This window comes from Ictalurus punctatus, chromosome 8, assembly GCF_001660625.3.
Source record: "Ictalurus punctatus breed USDA103 chromosome 8, Coco_2.0, whole genome shotgun sequence".
Taxonomy (NCBI): Eukaryota; Metazoa; Chordata; class Actinopteri; order Siluriformes; family Ictaluridae; genus Ictalurus; species Ictalurus punctatus.
In genome coordinates, this window is record NC_030423.2 from 15,918,866 (window position 1) to 15,935,290 (window position 16,425).

A 16,425-nucleotide genomic window follows, 5' to 3' on the forward strand; every position below is an offset into this window, starting at 1 on the left:
CAGTGGTGGAAAATAATGGTGGCCACACAAAATATTGACACTTTGGGCCCAATTTGGACATTTTCACTTAGGGGTGTACTCACTTTTGTTGCCAGCGGTTTAGACATTAATGGCTGTATGTTGAGTTATTTTGAGGGGACAGCAAATTTACACTGTTGCACAAGCTGTACACTCACTACTTTACATTGTAGCAAAGTGTCATTTCTTCAGTGTTGTCACATGAAAAGTTATAATCAAATATTTACAAACATTTGAGGGGTGTACTCACTTTTGTGAGATTATATATATATATATATATATATATATATATATATATATATATATATATATATATATATATATGTGTGTGTGTGTGTGTGTGTGTGTGTGTGTGTGTGTGTGTATAGTGGTGCTTGAAAGTTTGTAACCCTTTAGAATTTTCTATATTACTGATATTTCTGCATAAATATGACCTAAAACATCGTCGGATTTTCACACAAGTCCTAAATGTAGATATAGAGAATCCAATTAAACAAATGACACAAAACCATTATGTTTTGTTATTTATTTATTGAGGAAAATGATCCAATATGACATATCTGTCAGTGGCAAAAGTACCCTAAACTTTAAATAAAAAGTGCTCCCCAGGGATTCCTCCAATAATTAAGAATTATTAGCCTCCTAAAGAGTTTCTGCTAGGAACCATACCTAAAAAGGAAAGCAGGGAAAAAAATTAAGAGTAATGTATTGCCATAGTATTGACAAGTATTGGCAAAGTGTTTTACTATTTAATACTAATTATAATTATACTAATTATAATAATATAAATATATAACATAAATATACATAATAATAAATATAATAAAATGTATACTATTATACTATTATCCTTTTCTTTTAGTTTCTTTTACACAGCTTCACATGTAAGTAAATAAATAATAAGTAAGTATACAATATCTCTTTTTAGTTGAAAAGAGGGAAAGTGACTGGACATGCAATAAACAATGAAAGGAGAAAAATAAAATATTTTCACAGAACACAGAACAAGGAGAGCATGACACCATCGGGTTTACCATCAACTCTAGTAGTAGTACATTTTAATTTTTGTTTTCTTCAATTGAATTGAAAATCATTTTCAGTCCTGATTTGTAAAGTAATTCAGTTTCCAGAAAACCGATGTAAAATTTGTACTATGAAGAAATAACTAATGTATTAGTAGTTGAAGGTCCTGTCTGATGAAGAACATTATCTTTAATGAGATGGAAAAACAAGCACACAAAATCCCTGTCTGCATTTCTCCAATTATATTCCTAACCCAAACCAGTGTCAATAAATTGCCCAACATGAATCAATCATATAAACCAGCCTAAAGCCCCTCTTTAGGCCCTCTGGTCCAGTCCCTGTCCTCACGATCTCTCTGTGACTGCCTCTCCTTTGATTGGGAAGGAATTTGGCTTATAAAATTATCCAGCATCTTCTGCGCTGTAAGATAGGTAATGTCATAAGGCTCCTTCTGTGCAATTCCTGCACACCCCTCTTTTCTCTGTTCTCCTGATCCTTTTATCTCCTCTAGGCTGTATTGATTAGATATAACTTCACCAGGCCTACGGGCCAGCATGCTGATGGAGTGTATTTCTGTCTCTAAACCTAAATGATGCATTGTGACCCTGGGGACATGCTCTTTGGCCTTTGAATCTGGTATCTTCCTGTACATGGCAGAGTTTATATCTATAGCAGTAGAGTGAAGGTTGGAATCTCCTGGAATTTCCAGGAGGGCACTTGCATCTGTCTTCTCTAATCCAACCCAGGGGTCTTGACTTTCTGTCCAAGGCAAAAATGCTGCCATATGCTCCTGCCTGTCAGCTGAATCTCCTTGCCCAGGGAATAACCAATCAGAAACCCCATCTTCCCTTTTCCTCACAGATGATTGGTTATCCCTGAGTCCTAAGGTTCTATCTGATTTGTCTGTGTCCAATTGACCACGTGATGAGGAGGAGAATAAGATGTTCTTCACAGCATCTTCAGAGTCAAAATGCTTGTCCAAAAGCTCTTTAATCAAGAAGGGAATCTGAAAGTGAATGAGAAGGAATGAGATGTTTAAATCAACAGTGACCAATAATGAAGAACAATAATGATATTACTTGGGTTTTATCATAATCTGTATAGTGACCAATGCACTAGCTAAACAAATCCATTCTCTTGTCCTATGTTTGTGCTCACATTAATGTTTTCCAATGAGATGATTGTACTTTTTGCTGTATCCAGTTGTTTGGTCAGCTCTGATATCCTGTGTAAGTGATCCTTCTGCTTCATGCTTTCCTCCTAGAACAACAAAAGAAATGTTATTCAGTCTGCAAATAAACATGAGTATACATTACATCCATGAATATTCCTTGCATGCATGGCCCGACACAAAGCGAAGGAGTGTTACCAACTCGAGGTTGATTATTTTCATCCCATGGCAAAGTTCTTCACATACAACAGCAATTTGCCAACACGAAACATTTTTTATTTATAAAGAACCAACAAATTAGATGAGTTATCCATTTATAGTTGCATATATGTTAAAAGTTGTGTTATTGTTATAATTAGTAGTAGTAATAGTAGTAGTTGTAGTAGTAGTAATAGTATAATTGTGTCACTGGCTACATTACAGAATACGTTTCTATTTTCTGTAGACAATTGTGTGTTTGTGTCTCACCATTGACTGGAGTTTTTCTTCCAGGTCACTGTTTGCCTGCTGACAGCTTGTGTAGCTCTCCTGAAGCCTATGAGGGAACAAGAGTTTACCAAATTATATCAGTTTTAAACCAGGTGTGTACTTTACTGTACATAGAAAAAATGATCTTAGCAAAGAAGCTAAATGATCTGCCAAGAGAATAAGAACAGCTTGAAATATGTAAAAGAAGGCATAAAACATAATATTTGATTTATAACAATACAGTAAGAAGAAATATGATGCATTTTCCCATATTCAAGATATTTTCACTTGCTGCAATATAATTTTTTCAGTGTAGCATACTGCATTATACAATGTTATTTTTAAGTTCAAATGATATTTAATCCAATTTTCCACATTACATGGTAAAATTATGTTCATGATAAAACTTACAAAAACGAGCAAATTGTGTATTAAGAGATTGATCATGAAAAATTTTAAGTTAATAACAGAGTAAATGTTTGTGGGTCCCTTCCTGAATGTGATATAGATATTCAATAACAGTTTATATTTCCACACCTTGTAGTTATAATTGTTTATAAAGTAAGTATTTCCAACTTCTTTCACATCCTCTGAACAGGGTTTACATGATCTTATAATATTGAGCCCCTCCTTTGCCTGTGTTCTTCTTAATTTATTTCTTATAACCCTGATATTGTCATGTCAGGGTGGAGACAGAGATGTTCATAGCAAAACTTTGTCTTGCTTCTTTACTAATTAGTAATTCAAAACTATTTTTGTTGTTGTTTTTTCTTTATGTTTTTGATTACTGTCTTGGTGTATGGTTTTCACTTAATATATTAACTTTGTGGAATTCTATTTTTTTTGTAGCTATAATGTATTAGAGATAGAAATATAGTTACTTTTTCACAGCATGATATCATCAAGAAAGCAAACTTTTGCAGTTAATTTTGTTAATTGTCTGTAATGGCATGAATCTATTTCAACAAATTATATTTAAAATTTTTCATTTTTATAAAAAAATGTATATGCATTATTATACTATTATGATGATGATGATGATGATGATGATAATTATTATTATTATTATTGTTGTTGTTATTGTTGCTATTATTATTTGAAAACCTGTTTTGAAAACTTTTTTCATCCTTAATATTTCTTCTCTGTGTATGTTTAATAGTGTTATCATCTTTAGGATTACTGGTGGAAAATATAAAATTTTAAATATTAAATAAATTAAAATTAAATATTAAATATTAAATAGAAAATTGCAATGTTATCCACATCATAGAATCAAGCTGTTGTTAATTTATAGAAATCCTGTGACCCTCAAAACTCACCTTTTGCATTTCTCTCTAACACTGCTTAATTCTGTCTTGGTACACTGAAGCTCTGCCTCCATACTTTCAATGCATGACACCATCTGCAACAAATTCTCATGCAGGTCCTTGTTGTAGTGCTCCAGCAATCTGCAAGGCATCATGGGAGTTTTGTTAGGGTCAAAATTCCACACACCAGATTCTTTCTTATTCCAAGCTACTAAGGATTTATTATTAGAGATAATTGCTTTCCTTTGTAAGGCTGGTACCGACATGTCTGAACCTAGAGAGAACTACTCTCTAAGGACAAAGGACTACTACGAAAACGAACACTTGATCTCTCTCACACATAATTAGCATCTCCATCTGAATTAGCACATCATGCTGAATGGAGACTAGGAGATCCTCACTATATTGCTTCCTTCCTCCTCTCTCCTCACAACCTTCTCTCTCTGTGTCAAGATCACATTAAACACACCCAAGGTCTATATGCATTACATAACATGTTTTAATGTGAATAAGATGTTGACTATACATGTTTGCTATCATACAAAAGGTTTCGGTGCGTCTGGAAAATATAGTCTCATTCCTTCAACAGCAGTTTGAATAAAAATATTGCATGCCGTTAAAGGCATACCCTCCTAGGGTCCCTCACTCAAATTACCTCCTGTATGTAAATAAGGTACATCCTTCCACAGACATCAAATTATAATCACAAACAACACCATTTGGAGGACCCACAGAGCATCTGGTTATTAATGGAGAGCTGACCAAAGATTTGGGGAATCTGTAGACAGATCTCCTGCATGATTACTGTGTGTAGTTTTTCTCTACCAGGTATACAAGTTTTTACTTTCTTATGTTGTATTATTATGTCTTGAATTTGATTGGTAATGTAATGCTGAACGTAATTCTTTCTTCTTATTATTAATAGTAGTGTTGGATTTGGATGTGTCCCTACCTGGTTAAATAAATTATTAGACTTGATTATATTCTGACTTATTCTGAAATTATTGTCTCTAGTAGATTACATTAAGTCCTTGTTACTGCAAATCTGTGACCAGTGAGTGGACCCTTGCACCTTTGATATAACAAAACAGTAAACATATTTGTGTGAACCTGCATATGTTTGACTGTGTTACAAAACTTCTAGCGAACTACTTTGGCCTCAGAAAGCATGGCAGAAGAAGATCAATTAAGTTTGCAACTAGCTGTCAGGCAGAATACAGAATAGGCTATGCAAAACACATATCGGAATAAGGAAAATCAATAGAGCAAAATACTAAAGCAGATGGGGGTAAAAAAGCACTCACTCGGCTCTGTCAATGCCACTCACTGAATCCTGGTCGTGGAGGGCAGAAGCATGAGGGGTGAAAGATAAAAAAAAAAAAAACAGAAAATTGATTTTCAAAGTCATGTGCTTCTGGATAGTTCATTGATTCATACTGACTCACTAAATCCGGACTAATGAACAGATATGGACAGTTTGATTGTGGAACCTCTTTTTATATATAATTTGGTAATAATTAATTGGTCCGTGTTCACAAGTTCTTCAAATATCTCAAGCTTTTAAAAAATACACCCTGCTGCCATAAATGTTAACGTCAGAGAAACAGGGATATAGAAGGGTACTAGAAATAGGGGTTAAGATTATTTTAGACGATAAGAGGAATGTGTGCAATTACAAAATCAAATACCTACACATATACCTGTATTTACATATCTCACATCAAAAAGGCTTAGAGATAGACAAACATGTAATAGATCAGTGGTTCTCAAACTTTTTTGACTACAGTACCCCTTCAAGATGCTAACATGCTACTATTTATTTTCTCTTTCTTACATAAAAAGAGTATTCAAAGTAATGTTTATTAATATACTGCAGAATATAATATATACTACCATTTTTTCAAACTCACCCTTTGTGATTGTTTGGAGTGTCTCCTGTAACCCATGTATTTGTGCTTGTTGATATTCTCCAAGTTAGAGCCAGTCACTGTGGAAGATTTTTTTGTGAATTCCATACCCAGTCCAGCAGGCAGAGATGCAACTTTGTGCTCAGTATTAAGCTCTCTACATATGCCATAACCACCATTATAACCCAATTTGCCTTTAGCTTGATAGTGTTTCTCCTGCAGGATGGACTCAGAACTGGTTGTCGTACCTTCATTGAGGAGCTGGCTGTATTTTCCATGGTGCTGTTTGTGTGGTGTGGCTCTATACATTTCAGGAGTGGAGTGCTGCTTCTCATGACTGCGTTGGTGCTGATACTGGTGTGGCGCATCTGAAGAGCTCCCAGTTTGACACTTATAACTATGTTTATTGGAATCTGTCCTTTCTTTTTCTTTGTCAGATTTAACAGGCTGGACACTGTGCTGTTTGGATAATTTCTGGACATGTGCTGCTTCCTTGTTGGAAGCTTTAGCATGCTGTCTTCTGTCTTCATGGGACAACTTGTGAGATGTTGGTATAGTGCTGAGATTACTCCTGTAAGAGCTGAGTCTTGAAGGACTGATAACCTGCCTGGTAATCTCATCCAGAAAGGCAGAAAACTCAAGCTTTTCTTTTACAAAGTTATTCCTCAGCACCCCCACAGAACTCTGCTTATGAGGACCTGTACTTTGTCTCTTATTGGACAGTGCTTCCATAGACTTGGCTTTCCTGAAGTTTCCATGCCTCTGCCCTTCCTCTTTATGTTTCAAAATACCCTTGTTTGGCAGCTGAATAAATGAGACAGCCCTCTTAGGTCTTGCCATATTTACTGTTGCAGTAGCCTTATTCTTGACAGCAAGGTTTTGTCCCAGGCTGTTGGTCTTGTAAAGTTGACTGAGCTCCAATGGGGGGAGTTTACCATGTGCCCTAGGTCTGCATTCTTGGCTTACACTCTGCAGAAGCCCCTCTACACTTTTGCTCTGGCATCTGTATAGTGGTGATTTCCTCAGTCCTAGCTCTGAGACCTGTTGTTGCTGTCCTGAATGACCAAAGTTATGTTGTTTCTGTTGCTGATGGTGGACAGAAAATGTTGAGTCCATGTTCCCCAATGCCTCGTCTTGAAAAATCTTAGCTTCTGGAAGGTTGGAACAGGACACGGAATGCTGGGGTTTGTTTAGCAGGAAATGCCACTCACTGTCTAAACTGGACTCCGAAACCAATGATGCAGAAGAAGAGGAAGAAGAGAAGGAGAGGCTGGATGTCAAGGCCATAGAAAGGGTGTTATGTTGTCCTTTGTGGGGTCCAGTGCCTCCAAAGTTTTGATGATGATCTGGGTGATTTTGGGAATCATATTGATGGAAGTCATTACTGTTCCTGTGGAAATTATTGGGACAGGAATTACGTTTCAAAGAAGAATGAACTTGGGGCTGCAACAATTTATATTAAATATATAAGATTTAAACATTCCAGGTTTCACGCATGAGTTTGGTTTTAGTAAAAGAAAAGATCAAGTACATACCCAGATAATCTTCTGAAGTTGTGCTGGTTGGGGTGGTGATGTGGTACATCCTGATGAGGAAAAAGATGTTGATGTTTTTGGATTTTACGTTCATCTTTTGATGATTTACGTATGAAATACTTTCTTACTTGACTCTTCATTGCAGAAGATCTGCTAATTCAACCATAAAGCAATTCAATCATAAAACAATGTAAGTTTGACACTGTGATATTTTACACTGTTGCCACCAATATAAATATAATAACAGTCTAAATGGTTTTAGACTAGTATCCTCTGATGCATCCTAAACAGTCCCTATCCAAGTCGAATCTCATATGTCAAATAACCCATCTACCAACCAGTTGCCATGAAACTGTGATGACATTATGCTACACTGAACTTAATGACTTATATAATGCATTACACAATCGACCCTGTATACAGGCAACAACGAGAACAAAATTGATCAGGCTTTGGAGCAACTTTGATAGTTTTTACTTTAAATCTCAAATGAATTACCTGTTTTATAAGCATGTGTAATAATGAAGGATTTATTTGTATATTGTGTGCTGTGTAATAAATATCTGTATGATATTTAAAGCTTGTGTAAATATGTTAAACACTGGATGATCAAAACACCCCCCCCCCTTTCTCTCTCTCTCTCTCTCTCTCTCTCTCTCTCTCTCTCTCTCTCTCTCTCTCTCTCTCTCTGTCTCTCAGCAGGGGTTTAAAATAATCCAAATGACTTATACAGCTCTATCTGATTCGGACCTTCAGGCAGTTTCCTACTGCACAATGGGAAAATTCGGTGTAATGTTTGTGTAGATATGTTCTGTCCCTAGATGTTTTGTGTAGACTGAATTGGCTTCTTTCTGATTAAGATACAGTTGTTTCTGTAGTGCTAACAATATTCAGTGCTGTGCATTTTTAGGCACCCTATTTTTTTTTGTACAAACTTTGTTAGAGATTTTTTATTTTATGACTTCTACATTATAAAGTCAGTACAAAAAAACATTTTAGATTCCGAAACATTAGTTTTCTAGCACAAAATTAAATGTTATAGAAAGATGTCAGAAAGAAAGCAGCATATTATGTAAGAGACCCCTTTTCAGACTAAAAACATAATGAAGGCTGCTGGGTTTTGCTGGAGAAAAAAAAAAGCAAGTGTGACAGTCAAAGCCTCCAGCAAAACTGTGACTGGTTTTGCAAGATGCTCAATAAAACTTACCAGATAATTTCCTTACAAAACTGCACAAATTGTTTTTTTTTGTTTGCTTGTTTTTGTCACACCAAATATTGCTTTTGTTTAATTTACTACTGTTTACTGCTCTTTACTGTATTTTTTATGTAGAAACATTTTATTTCATTATTTTGAAGGCATCCTTGCTCTACGGCATTTCTTTGCTGTGCCTAAAACTTTTGCAGAGTATTATACATTGTTATGAAGATGAGCAATTGTGCATTGTTCAAATCAATGGTTCTCTAACCAGTCATCTGGGCCCCATTCAGCTCACAGTTTTGCTCTATTCCAGTGTGGACCATCTGAAGCTCTGATGACTGCTTTGAGACACACCAGCTTTAAAAAATAAATGCTTTGGTGGTACTGCTGAGATCCTGGTGTAATGTTATGCCTTAACCACAGATAGCTTTCTACATAGTTAAATTAAAATGTAAAAACAAGACCATTGAAGAGATATTGAAACTAGAGCGTGCTATTAAGGCATTAGGCATGTCCCTTTGTATGTCTTAGCAAAGAAGGTGCAAATGGCCAGTAATTAACCTCCTGAATTGATTATCACACTCAGTGATTCAAATGTTGATGATCAAACTATGCTATATTGTAGTTTTTGGCCTCTGTTGATCTGCTCCATTACACATTAAAATATAAAGATGTATGGATTTAGATCTGTTTATAAAAAACATGTGCCCATCTGTCAGACCTGATCTCTTAATAATAAAATAGATAGTATACTGTGCCCCCTATTATATGGTAATGTGCTGTGGCAAGAAAAGTCTTGTCATAGTAATATCTCCCAGGATCATTTTCATTCAACACAATGCTTTTGTGCCCTCTTGTGGGTAAAGGAACTAAGTCATGTTAAATGTGCATGGACATATCTGGTACACAGTACTACCATGGCCTCCTGTTCTTCTGTACATGGGAGCAAAAAAAGATTTAAACTGTAACTTAATTGTTCATGTCCTCAGTTAGACCACCACGACCAAAAGGTTGGTCACATCCCAAACTGCACACTCCACTGTTATGTGCTTTGAAACTTTTTGATGATTTGTACCTATCAAACCTAATCTCAAATCCACTACTACAGCTTGGTAGTTAACTACAGTAGACAATGATTAATAAATTATTAATAATGATTAATTATCAACATGGGCACATTATCCATGTATCCTTTTTACATAACAATACCATTCCTATACAGGGTTGTAGTGCAGCCTTGAGCCTATACCAGGGACACCCAGGATGGAGTGCCAACCTATCACAGGGCACAATCACACACACTCACACACCCAGGACAGTTTGGAAATGCCAAACAGCCTACAACTTTGGACTGGTGGAGTAACTGAACTACCCAAAGGAAACCCCTGAAGCACAGGAAGAAAATGCAGATTCTGCACACACAGGGCAGAGGCAGGATTTGAACCCGAACCCCAGCGGTGCGAGGCAAACGTCACTAAGTCACCAAGTCAAGTCAAGAGGTTTCTATTGTTATTCATCTATATAGCTTGTATACATTGGAATCAAATGTTTCTTCAGGACCATGGTGCAAAACAGAACAGTACACAAGACTACATAAAGTGCAAATACACAACAATACTCAACAGAGTGAGATGAGTGCAAGACACTAAATACACAGAACAGGACAATAAATACACAGGACATGGGCTGTAAACTATTGTGTAATGTAGCAGCACAAGTCAAAAATATTAGCAGCAAAAACGAGTTTCATAATATAAAAGTGACTGATGCAGCTTTGTAAAGTGAGGTGTGCAGTAGTACCGAGTCATACTGGGTTAAGTGTTTGACTAACCCAGGCGAGCACTGGGAGGCAGTAGAGTGTTGAGTAATCTGACTGCCTCAGGGAAGAAACTGTTGCGGAGCCACAGTGGGAACATTATTATGAGTAGTAAAATGTGAAAGACTTGATTACAGTCAGTACTCTTGCGAACTTTAAGATTGGGGTCTATCTTAAAAAGAGTCGATTCTCTGTATTTCAAGCTTTGAAAATTGTGATTCTACCCTGGGGTCGATGCAGTGTCGACTGGTTTCTTCGAGTGAAACTACAGATGAAGCATTGTTGTTTAAATATATAAGAGCACAACTTAATTATAGTGAAAAATGCCCAGTCGTACCCAGAATCTGGAAAATATTATTACATGAAATTGACTCTATGAATCGACTCCATTGATTCTTAACCCTTTGAAAGAAAATTGGAGTCTATTCCAAATTCTCTGAATCGAATCAATCGCATGTGACACCCACACCCACTGTGTGAATATTTCCCCTGAAATGGGGATACGTGGCGTACGTGACCAAAAAAAGACAAAACGTATTTATACAGGTATGAGGCATATGTTGTGTATTTACGGTAACCCATTACCTAAAATGAATATATGACGCATTATGTATTATTTTGTCCACGTTACTACTGGTGTATTACCATGTGTTTATTTTTAGTTCTGTAACCCTGAATGTTTAAGGATTAACTCATACAATGACTCAAGATTTACGTTCCAATAACAATATAGGTAACGAGAGTTATTGGGGAATCTTTTACTTAAACAACGCAGATTTCTCGCAGAACAGTCTGGAACTCCGAGAGATTAAAAAAGTCTTGTTATTGTTTAAATGACCTGCGCAGGCGCACTGATGCAATGCGGTAAAAATGCAAAGTAGACCCAGTCACACAAACTGGTTTAAACTGGACTGAGTGAGGTCTCTTTACCTCTGAACATATTCATCCGCACTGCGCAAGTGACGTAATTGTTGTTTGGAAAGTCACCGAGTCAGTGATATTAGTCATCGATTTTTATGTACTTTCCGGCAAAAAACCCCAATGATTCCTTATAAAACACTTTCTCAAACTCTAACTTAGATCATTTAGATTTGAACATTCTAAGCCTCTCGATTATTAGTGCTCATGAATGCAAAGCCGTCAGTGTCAAGACGCTCAATTGGCTTATATCGAGCATTCAAAAAAATATGCTATTTAATTTCGTACAAAGACGACACAGTTTTCAGTTACTATGATTGTCTACTGCATATGCTTGTTATAAAGACTTAAACTCTAAGTTTCATGACAATATAGCAACATAACCAAATGGGCGTCGCAGTGGAACTATTTCTTTGCAATAGGGCGGAAGGGTTTTCCTTGTCGCAAACCGAGTAACGATAGTATATAAACAAGGGCGAACCAGGTTTCGAGCCACATTTGGACGGTGCGATTGTGGTTTTGATGCTGATCGGAACGGTGCTGGTCTGACTTTTCTTTGTATTTGCGTTAGATTTTACTGTGTAGTTTTGTGGAGTTCGTCAGTCATAGTTTTGATTTTGTCCTTTTACTTTCCACATTTGTAGTTGGACAGTTTATGAAGTTGCTTTATTTCGGCGAAACGATATCCAAGTTAACGATTGTTTTTCTAACAATTATTGGTTAATCTCGAGTAGTTGAAGAGGTTCAAACGTAGTTTATTTCATTTTATTTTACAATGTTATGCTTTTTATATATATATTCACTGTTGATTTGGTGAGTACACCAACTGAACCGGTTTTTTTTATACACTTTTAAACAAAACGGTATTTTTAATCATGGGCAAGAAGATTAAGTCAGTAAACAGCGTTGTTTATGTAAAGTTTTATGATATGGTAGGGATAACATAAGGTTAGATGGGAAAAGAAAATACGAGACCAAACTGCGCAGCCAGCGAGTTTGTGGCGTAGACAAAATGGTGCCGCTGCTAAACAACAAAATGGCCGCCGTTACAGACGAGCTATTTTTAACACGCTGTTCGCTTGTTGAGAAACTTAACAACGATGTTCTTTATACTCTTTCTACGAACCATTCGTATAGGCTGTTGACGTTACTTAATGATGGTTATTAGCTTTGTTAAAGCCAGGGGCATTTTAGGCAGTTTGCTAACGCGAGTTTAATTACACTTGCCTTGCAAATTGAAGTGAACTTGAGATATATTTTTTTTTTATTTTTTTTTATTTATTTTTACATACAGTTTTAAACTGGCATTCTATTGAGTTTGTCCCAAAAAAAAAACGACCACTAATCGAGTTATGTTTGAAATCCTGAGGGTTTTTTTTCCCTCAAATTGTCTATTGGTGCTGCAAGTTTTTTTTTTTTTTTTTTTTTTGTGTGTGTGTGAAGAATGGACTGAGTTTAAGCTAAGGACTTAGCCAATTAGCTGTAACCACGGAAAGAAGATCTCTGGCTCAAAGGGAGAAGTGAAGATCAGGAGAGCTCAGGCCAGGTTGGAGAAGAGGCAAGAGGGGCAAGGCGGTGGTCCAGAGAGGAAAAGAGGTGGAGACAGAGTAGTGACAGCGCCACAGGTGGCCGCAAGAGGGAGCACAGCCGATCTAGACCAGACGAAGCCAAAGCCAGCAGATTCAGCGCAGAGGGAGGGAGAGGGATGTGCATGGGCCATCTACATTGCATTTTAATGTTATTAGAAGTGGGCGTTTGGTTTGTATAACGGGTATAGGTATCTGTACAAATATTAAAATAAAAATATTCCCTTTAGGTTTTTGTAGAATGCACTTGCTCGCGAAGCTCTGTTCTTTCTTTTCAGACGTGGTGTTTGAGTGTGTGAAATTCACCATCAGTGTGAGCCATCCTGTTGTTGTTCGAGTCTGGTTTCTGCCGAGATGAGTGCCTGTAATCAACGATGCACCCGTGGTCCATTTCGATGTAGTCTTCCTGGAGAAAGGCGTCTGTTTTGTCCTATTTGCAATCCAATAGGTCTGACCCAAGGTCCAAGCTACATGAAGGGTTGTTCGGCGTTCCCCCACGTCGCTACACTACTACACCATCTACTACACTACCTTCCGCTACTCCAGTCACATCCCATGTTCTTCGTCTATTCGGTGCTGATGCCATTGTGTATCGTTTGCTGGTAAACTTGATCTCCAAGTTTATGCATGGTGTTTGTTTTTTTTTTTAAAAAAAAAAAAAAACCTTGAGAGCGCGTTTGATTTTAAAGGGAGTAACTATTCCCTTGTAGAACTCTGATATAGACTTTGCAAATGCAGTCTGTAGGCATTTATTGTAGTTGTAACATTTGAACTGCGTCTTTGGTCTTTTGAGGGAAATTGGGAGGGGCAACTGCGTTTCAGTTTTTTCTTCCACAGGCCCAATCTCTTAAAGCAATAGCACCAAAGGCCTCCCTTGCTGTAGTGCACCCAGTGTTCTAAGCTTGTATGCAAGAAAGTACTGGTGTAAGGACAAGTGAATCCTCTACTTTGGTTGGATTTAGAAAGGTACCATACATTGGCTTTTTGTATGTTTTTATACTCTGTATCCTACAAGACAATTATGTATTTCCTTGTATTTACATATTTGGGATGTGATTGATTGGGGGGGGGGGGGTCGTTAACTGAAATCTCTTCCTAGCCTTTGCAGCTTTTCAGAGTGGCTTAGTTAGAGAACTGTGAATAACACTGTATGGGAAGGAACCTGCAGTCTGGATGTGACCCTTCAAGGCAGCTAGTCCAAGCAAGGCATGGGATGAAGGAAGGAACCCAAAGGCGTCAAAGAAATACAAGTTGTATCGTAAGGTGGCACGTTATCAGGATTGTGTTGAATGTGTACCCATTCCGTTCATGGATATTGAGTCGTGGGGTGCTGGGGCCGGGGACTGCTTAATTGTGACTTTTGCAGATTTAGTGACCCAACCCCTCAAAACCAGTGGTTCAGCTGTGAACTATCCCCCCCTCGTAAGGAGCAAAGCTGCTGAATACAGGCTTCGCATGGTTTTTACCTGTTCAGACGGCAAGTAATTGGTATTTCTGTAAATTAAAATAATTTTTTCCACTTGTATTAGTGACTTAAGTGTCATTGTTTGGATTGTTTAAATGGATGGGGTTGGTTGTAGGCTCTTCTCCCCCTATTTTTTTTTTAGTGTGCCGTGTCCAAGTGCTTTCATGCTCAAGATCTCCTGAAGATCACACTCTAACACATTGTGTATCAAGGTTTGCTTTTGCATTCGTCAGCCTCTTTTGCCCTTGCAAAGTCTCAATGTGGCTCATACACTTAACATTCATTGTACTTGGTAATTGTCAGTTTCTTGTGAATGCTTGAATTCTGTAAATTACACTTTCTTGGATAATAAATTCATAGTGTTGTGATTGGAAAAACTGGTATGTATTATTCTTGGTGTGTTTTTGGGGGGGGCTTGTCTTGGGTATTTCTTGTGCTTTTTCAGGTGTGAATGTTGAGCTTGGCGCTTTAGAGCACAGGATGATCCCAGGGCTTGATGGCAACTCTTTTCAAGGTGGAAAGGAAGATAGCAAATGTCCAGTCCTACTGCTTTATGGGAAGCCCATGTGAAAAGGCAAAAAATGTCCAAATTCAGTTTACTGCATTTTTGCTTGATGTAAAATTGCTCAATGCTTACATGAATTGCTAGTTGGATATGGCCTAGATTCCTTTCAAAGGAACTGGCACAATTCTGGTTATGCTCTACAATCATTTCAAAATATTTTGAAAGCTTTGAGGGATGGGCATGGGGTCTTTGGTGTCTTTTTTGCCTTTTGGTCTTTCAGAATCGTAAAGCCCTTGAAGAATGCCATCTATCCAGGAAATAGCATGTCCAGGATTCATCCGCTCCCTTGATTTCCAACAGGCAGGACGACTATAACTACTGAGGCAAAATTTTATTAAGTTACTCAGCCATTACACCTGTGCAACTGTGCTGGTGTTGATCTATATTTACTACTTATTGCTTTGCAAATGTAGAGCAAATGACTTTCAGCTGTTGTGCAACTGCACTGCAGACTCCCAAATTTACACTGGCTGGGTTGAGCTGTGCAACTGTGCAGTTTAAATTGATCAGCATATGTACTTCTCTAGTGTATGAGAATCTATAAGTGTGGGCTGGGGAAGTGGGCTCTCTACTTCTGTTTCTTCTGCAGAAATCTTACCAGTTGTCCAACGCAAACTAGATGCAGGGTCATGTGGAGCGTGTAGAAACCAGGTGTCTGCTAACTTAAACCTTCCTTAAAATGGCTAACTTGAATAACACTCACATGCTTAAGTATATTCTTTGTTTAAGCCTTTAAGGTGACCTAAAATGCTTGGCACTTTTTTTTTTTTTTTTTTTTGGTTTTGTATTGCAATCAGTGTGGTGGAAATGTGTGTATGTGTAGAAGCCTCTTTGTTCCAGATCACTCGTCTGTCGACTTGATTCATAACTGCATCTGAATGCCTAGCCGTCTGTGGGAGCTGTCTGTGGTCAATGAGTGTCCTCACTGAATGGCGATCCTACCTCCTGTCCGCTTGAGAGCTTAGTCCAAACCTCTGAAGGCCTCCATCAACATTCTCTGCGTGCTGTGTGTTAGTGTGTGCGCGTCTTCCTCTTCTGTTTCCCCTCCATTCTCTCAGGTTAATTTTGCTATGGGGGGAGGGCAAAATTTGTCTTGAGTGTGCCGCCTTGGACAGCCCTAACTTTGATGGAGCACTGGGATATCCAGTCACTCTCTGATCAACCTGAGGCTTGTCTTGCTGCTATTTGAGCATCACTCTGCTGCTACCTGATAATGGAGTTAAGTAAACATGGTTCTCATTTAACGGGTACGTGTAGCCTTAAATTGTAATTGCATGCACACTAGCTTTGCACTACATAAACAACTTCAAAATTAAATTGATGTTGAAGGTGGATCATCTGAAAGTGTAGCGGGTGGGGGGGGGGATGGGGCAACTATCTTTTTCTCTTGTTTTTGCAGATGCACTATCTTGGCGCTACTAATTTCACAACTGTCCTGTTACGTTGAG

The 16,425-nt window shown here is 37.6% G+C and overlaps 1 protein-coding gene and 1 long non-coding RNA gene across 2 annotated transcripts; one reads left to right on the plus strand and one right to left on the minus strand.

Moving 5' to 3' along the window:
- Window positions 1-558: 558 nt before the first annotated feature.
- si:ch211-276i12.4 (uncharacterized) lies at window positions 559-7,279 on the minus strand. The gene is made up of 6 exons (XM_047157216.2): window positions 5,898-7,279; window positions 5,292-5,320; window positions 4,000-4,128; window positions 2,681-2,747; window positions 2,200-2,301; window positions 559-2,047 (listed from the first exon to the last, which is right to left on the minus strand). The coding sequence occupies exons 1-6, from the start codon at window positions 7,179-7,181 to the stop codon at window positions 1,346-1,348; spliced, it is 2,313 nt and encodes a 770-aa protein (XP_047013172.2). The 5' UTR covers window positions 7,182-7,279; the 3' UTR covers window positions 559-1,345.
- A 2,589-nt stretch (window positions 7,280-9,868) lies between these two features.
- On the plus strand, window positions 9,869-14,789 carry LOC128633505 (uncharacterized). The gene is made up of 2 exons (XR_008396924.1): window positions 9,869-10,989; window positions 12,805-14,789. It is a non-coding gene; the product is annotated as an uncharacterized LOC128633505 (long non-coding RNA).
- Window positions 14,790-16,425: the final 1,636 nt, after the last annotated feature.

What these genes read in the sequence shown, in the direction of transcription:
- si:ch211-276i12.4 (XM_047157216.2), bottom strand. Translation starts at nt 7,181, where the DNA reads ATGGCCTTGACATCCAGCCTCTCCTTCTCTTCTTCCTCTTCTTCTGCA. An exon ending in ACTCCAAACAATCACAAAGG is followed by an intron (nt 5,321 to 5,897) that starts GTGAGTTTGAAA and finishes CTCCACGACCAG; the next exon opens with GATTCAGTGAGTGGCATTGA. An exon ending in AAGAAAAACTCCAGTCAATG is followed by an intron (nt 2,302 to 2,680) that starts GTGAGACACAAA and finishes TTGTTGTTCTAG; the next exon opens with GAGGAAAGCATGAAGCAGAA.